Genomic DNA, 5,620 nt, shown 5'->3' with positions numbered 1-5,620 from the left:
GCCGACGCGCGGGCTGCCGCCGCCGCAGCCGAACGCGCCGCTGCCCTGGCGCCCGAGCGCCGGGCGCGGGCTGGCACCCCCGGCGCCGGGGCTGGGCGGGGGCGGGGCGCCGCCGGCGAAGAAAGGGTGGAACGCGCCCTTGCTACTGCGCGCTGAGTAACCCAGGTAGGAAGTTCCGTGTGAAAGCGCGAGGAACTCCGCAAGCGGCAGCGCGAGGATCCCGAAGTGAGCCGGCTCGATGCACCTGCGAGGTGGCACAATTTTAGATGGGGTCGGGTGAGAGCCTGGCGTCATGAATGGACAGATATCGCCATTACTGCGACTTTCCCAATTCCCCCAGGATCGCCGCGCGGCGGACGCAGGGCAGACAAGCCGCCGAGCGCTTGATTGTAAAAAGACCTGCAGGGGGGTGGCGGCCGGGGTCTGGGCCGGCATCCGCGACCCGGCGTTTGCCGGCACCCGCGCTGGGCCGCACAACGCGCGGTGACATGCGGCGGCGGCGTCACCCGCCGACGGCGTCACCCGCTGACGTCATCATTTGTCACCTGATGTCGGAGACGCTGAGGTTGGCGATCAGCTCGCCGTCGCTCGCGATGACGGGCGCCCCGGTGACGCCTGCGGGCGCGGCAGTTGCGGCGGTTGCAGGGGCTGTGAGGTGTACGAAGGATGCGGCGGCCCCAGCACCCACGTGACGCCATCCTCGGAGACAGCCCCCGTCCGGCCGCCGTGCGGCAGCGACCTCCCTGCCGCACACACGCCGCGGCCGACAGACGAGTCAACGCGCGCCCGAGCACCCAAGACTCCGCTTGGCCAGGTGGCCCCCCTTCCCCGGCCCCGCGAGCGGCGCAGCTGCTGGGCAGCTTCTCGCCTGCGGCCGCTAGCTGCTCGAAAGCGAGCAGCGTGGGCGTGTGGGGCTGCAGCGCGACGAGCGGGCCCTTGCCCTCCAGCAGGCCGAGGTCGGAAATGGGGCGGGCCCCCACGGGCCCTATGGCGTCACGATGCTTCAGGAGATGCCTTTGTTGCATGATTTGTAATGTGTGTGCGCGTGCATGCGTGTGTGCGTGCGTGCGTGCGTGTGTGCGTGTGCGCGTGTGTGTGCGCGTGTGCGTGTGTGTGTGTGTGTGTGTGTGTGTGTGTGTGTGTGTGTGTCTGTGTAGTGAGTGTGCGTGCACGCGTGCTTGCATGAATGCGCGTGCAGAGCTGTCGCCGAGTTTACATGATAAGAAGTGTTGGCCTGCCAGCCGCCATTTCTTGTTCAATGTGCCATCCACAGGCAGGCGCCCGCGCCTCGAGCGCCTTTACTTGGAGATGAGCCGGCGGGCACACGCAGCAGCCCGCCTTTCGGCGATGAGTCGGCGGTGCGTCCTGGTGACTCACCTTAGTACGTCGGTCTGGCTGACGATGTGGGTGATCTCGCCTGGGCAGAGATCACATGGGACGAGGTACGGCAAGGTGAGAAAATCCACCATGGAAGAGGCCGGGCAGTCGTGACTCGTCTGAGCCGGTGCGCGCCCCGCAAGGCAGCTGCCCCGCAGCACCCCCTTCCCTACCGCCCGCAACAATCCGGCCCCGCCCCGCCCCGCCCCAATGCCGGCCGGGGCGGCGCCGGCGCAGGCCCGTGGCGTTCAAATTGTGCATGCGGCAGCTGTGGCAGAGGGCGCCCACCCAGAGCGTTGAACACCGCCAGCCGGTGGACCACCCTCCTGCCGCCGCCGCCGCCGCCGCCAGCGCCGCGCGCGGCGCCAGCAGGGCCCTCGCCCGCCGCCGCGGGCGCGGGCTCGGCCGTGGCGGCGGCAGCGGCGGGGGGCGCAGCCGAAACGTCCATAGGGGTGGGGCCGGCGGATGCTGCGACTGGAGAGTCCAGAAAGAATCCTATTCCGGGTGTGCAAGATATGATCAGTCAGCACATCAGTCAAGTGACAATGGGGACGAGGCGAGAGGGGCAGGTGAAAGGGTGGATGCGGGACGCAGGGCCGCTCGACTGAGCCCGGCTGGTACTGCGCAAGGCTGTCAAGGCAGGAGGCGCACGTTGTCGCCCCCTTCCCCTGCGGCCCAGCGCCTCCTGGCTTCTGACGCCATAACCGGCCGCGGCGAGCCGGCCGCCGCGCGCGTCACCGCGCCGCGCCGCGCGGCGCCGCGCGGCATCTGATCTGATCTGATCTCGCGAGGTTGCGCGCCGCGCTAACCTTGGATGGCGGCGATGACGCTGGTGCCCGCGTCGGCCTGGTACAGCAGGCCGCGGTCCTCGCCCCCTGGGGCGCGTTTGCGTTTGCGGGCAGGGGCGGCATGGCGAGGCGCGGCGCGGGCGCGGGTGGAGGCCTTCAAGCAAACACCACAACCTGCAAATGCTGAGTGTGTCCAAGCGCCCCAGTAGGGCAAACGGGGCGCAAGACAGACAGCCACCAGTCTGGGTGATGTGGGCGCACCCCCACGTCCGATTGCGTGCGAGCACGTGCGCAGAGGCGCGCCCACGAGCACTCAATCATAGAAGTCACCCGCCGCACACCAGTCACGCCGTCACTTTGTCACCCAGTCACCCGGCGGTCACCCACCCACGATGGTCACCAGCATCTTGTCAGCAAAGTCCGGCCCCTCCTTCTCCAGCAGCGCCATCAACTGCGGCGCAGCCGTCGAAAAGTTGAAGAGAAAATCAGGGAATGCAATCACAGCGGTTTTGGACAAGCGAGGAGGTTGATTCTGAGGGAATTGCAAATCAGCGGGGGGCCGCAGTGTGTCGCTGACACGCGCGGCGCGCTGTGCGCGCGGCTAGACGGAAGGTGCTCGACTGCTTTGAAACATGCTCCTGCCGGCCCAAGGACCCGACCGTTTTCTGAGCAGGGGGCCGACTGCGCCCGTTCGTCGCCGGCACACATCCGCGAGATCGCGGTCATGTCGGAAGGTTTGCAGGAGGGGCTACGTGCACCAGATCACGCGGCACCAGATCACGCGGCGCCAGATCACGCGGCACCAGATCACGCGGCGCCAGATCACCTGCAGCATGCTCTTTGGCAGCGCCACCTTCTTCTCATGCAGGTGCCCCAGGAACGCCCTCACCACGTCACTCACGTCCTGGAGCGGATGAGATGACGAGGGTGGCGTTTAACACGACAACACGGATGACATGCACATAACCAATACGTGCGCGAAGGGGCTGCCGGCTGACTGCAAAGTTTGAGGGCCCGCCGTAGGCAGCTGGGGTTGTGTCCGCTTTCGCCGCCCCGGCAAAGGCAAGCGCCCGCAGGGCCACCCCATAGCCGAGGCATGGCAGTGGCGCGGGGCCGCTGGGGGCGGGGCCGGCGCGCAGGCCTCCCCCGTAACGCCTCATTGATTGTGGGGCCTTTGACTTGTGAAGCCGAGGCGGCCGGAGGACGTCTGGACGCGCCCCTGGCGGCAGCCCGGCGGACACGCCATTCAACACAAGACTCGCAAATCGCGGGAGCGCACCAGCCATCCGAGGAGGGAGGGCGCCGCGTCCCCAGGCGGCAGGCCGCCATTCTCAAAGTCCTCCAGCCCGCTGCTGACGACCACCGGCGCCGACAGCACGCGCGCCGCCGCCAGCTGGCGCAGCGCCTCGCCCACCGTGTTGTTGTGCTGGCGGCTCGCAAATTGTTTGGGGCGGAGCGGGGCGTTGTGAGGTGCACGCAGCGTGCTGGCAGGTGGGCGGCACAGGTGGGGGCCAAAGCACTGTTCGGTGCGTTTTTGGGAGGGTGCAAACAGGGAGGCGGCTGTGTGTTTGTCGAGAGGGACCGCCCCTGGTCACCAGCTGCCCTATGGGTGCACTCCGTGTCGTCCCCGCCAGCGAAAAAAACGAAGCCAGGCGCGCGGCGGGCCGAGGCGGCTCGCCGTCACAGTGATGAGGGGCGGAGGGGGCGGCGCCGACACACGCTTTCGTGACTGAGTCACGAATCCGGTCAGGGTCGGGTCCGGCGTGCAGCCTGCGTCGCGTCGGCGCACCTGCAGGGAAACGATGTCTTGTTGGTCAGCAGCAATGTCCCGCACTTTGGTCCTCTCCAGCAGCTGCTCTCAACCGCAGCGCGGCGCGCGCGCGGGGATTGCAAGGCGCGCCCGCGGGGGTGGGGCCGGTGCAACGGGGGAAGGCAGGTGAGGGCTGTCAAGAGCGTGTGCTGAGGGTTGGTGAAACACGAGCGGCGCGGCGGCGCGCGCCGGTGCAGGCTAGCAGGTAGGGGTAGGACCGGGGAGGGGGGGGTGACAGCCGCCCCTTGTGCTCGTGAGTGGAGGGAAACACGCATGGCGCGCTGCGCGGGCTGTGTGGCGGCGGCGGCGGCAATGGTGGCCCTGGGTCCGCCCCGCCCGCCCGCAGGGCGCACACCTGGCTCAATGGCGCCAGGTCATCCATCGGCGCCGCGGCTCGTGAGATCGTTTCGGAGGCCTGGGCGCAGGTGGCGGGTGGGCCGACAGATGTATGTGAATTCTGCACGCGCCGCGGTAGCTTGCGGGAGGTGTGGCGCGGGTGAGGCGCAGGCGCGTGCCTGGCGGAGCCAGCGGTGATGGCATCGACGGCCCACTGCTCCCTCTGTGCATGAAGTTACCCGGCATAGATAATGCGACGCTTTGCGCGTACAATATCTGTGATATACGTTACCCAGCGAGACCCACCGACACTTCCGCAGATCACGCTGATGACCGCCAAGTGAGTATGTGAATGGCGTATGCAAGATCAGGAACGTTAAATCAGCAAATGATATAGTAGCTGCCCCCCTTATGCACAGAGGAGCAGTGAAGGATTCCGGGTGCAGGGGCCGTGGTCCCTCCCTGACGATGCTGCAGGAGATGCAGCGTGCCGCACTTAAACTCTATGACCTTGCATACCGCTGCGCCTGCCTGCTGTCACCCGCAATCTTCGCACTGGGCGAGGCACAGAGCTGTGTTTCGGTTTGGGATGCAGAATTTTGCTGAATTGCCGACCGTACCCTGGTAGAGGCCTGCTGACGTCCCATAAAGGCACTTCACCTGTCATCCCATAACATGGGCGGCCGAGTCGAGCACTAGCAATGCGCCGGAATCGCAAATCAGGTGTAGGTGTGGGCGGTACAAGTGACCACACGCTGCCCAGCAGTCATCACCCGCAATGGCACCTGTACCCAGACTTGGCAGTGAGAAGCTTACACGCGCTACACGATAAACTGCAATTGATTCAATCCGCAGCCAGGCCGCTCCGGGCTCATTCCGCCCGCCCGCCCGCGGCGGGCACGGCAGCCCGGGGCCCGTCCTCTGTCCCTCCGCCCCGCCCGCGCCGACCGCGCCCCCAGGGCCCGGCGCCCCCGCGCACGGCTGCGGGGGGCCGTGCGCCCTGAGGCGCGCCCGAGCCGGAGAACCTCGCGGCTGCACCGCTGGGGCCAACAGGCAATCGGTGGCAGGCCCACAGGCGTCGCGCGCCCGCAGCCGCAGCGCGTGCAGTGCAGCGCTGGCGCGCGGGCCTCGCGGCCGAGCCGCACGAGGCGCCACATGCGTGTCCGCCCTGACGCAAATTGTTGGCGCGGCCCCAGCGCGGGCGCGGCCCTAGCGTGCGCGCGCGCGTGCGATGGCTCAAGTATGCGCCTTTCCTGGTGGCCTCGCCGTCCGCGCGACGGCTGCCCAGCGGCGGCAGGCCTTCCCTAGC

The 5,620-nt window shown here is 68.0% G+C and overlaps 2 protein-coding genes across 2 annotated transcripts; both read right to left on the bottom strand.

Annotated features, from left to right (window-relative positions):
- Positions 1-262: 262 nt before the first annotated feature.
- Positions 263-1,825, bottom strand: MNEG_13104 (hypothetical protein; the record flags this gene model as incomplete). Its single annotated transcript, XM_014038425.1, has 5 exons — positions 263-284; positions 546-615; positions 755-1,014; positions 1,378-1,417; positions 1,666-1,825. The coding sequence occupies 5 exons, from the start codon at positions 1,823-1,825 to the stop codon at positions 263-265; spliced, it is 552 nt and encodes a 183-aa protein (XP_013893879.1).
- Positions 1,826-2,181: 356 nt separating this feature from the next.
- On the bottom strand, positions 2,182-4,357 carry MNEG_13103 (hypothetical protein; the record flags this gene model as incomplete). The annotated part of the gene is made up of 6 exons (XM_014038424.1): positions 2,182-2,252; positions 2,553-2,616; positions 2,992-3,069; positions 3,445-3,591; positions 3,955-4,017; positions 4,331-4,357. The coding sequence occupies 6 exons, from the start codon at positions 4,355-4,357 to the stop codon at positions 2,182-2,184; spliced, it is 450 nt and encodes a 149-aa protein (XP_013893878.1).
- Between the last annotated feature and the right edge of the window lie 1,263 nt (positions 4,358-5,620).

This window comes from Monoraphidium neglectum (assembly GCF_000611645.1).
Source record: "Monoraphidium neglectum strain SAG 48.87 unplaced genomic scaffold scaffold03626, whole genome shotgun sequence".
Taxonomy (NCBI): domain Eukaryota; kingdom Viridiplantae; phylum Chlorophyta; class Chlorophyceae; order Sphaeropleales; family Selenastraceae; genus Monoraphidium; species Monoraphidium neglectum.
Note: the sequence above shows the minus strand (reverse complement) of the source record. Positions and strands in the feature narration are given on the sequence as shown.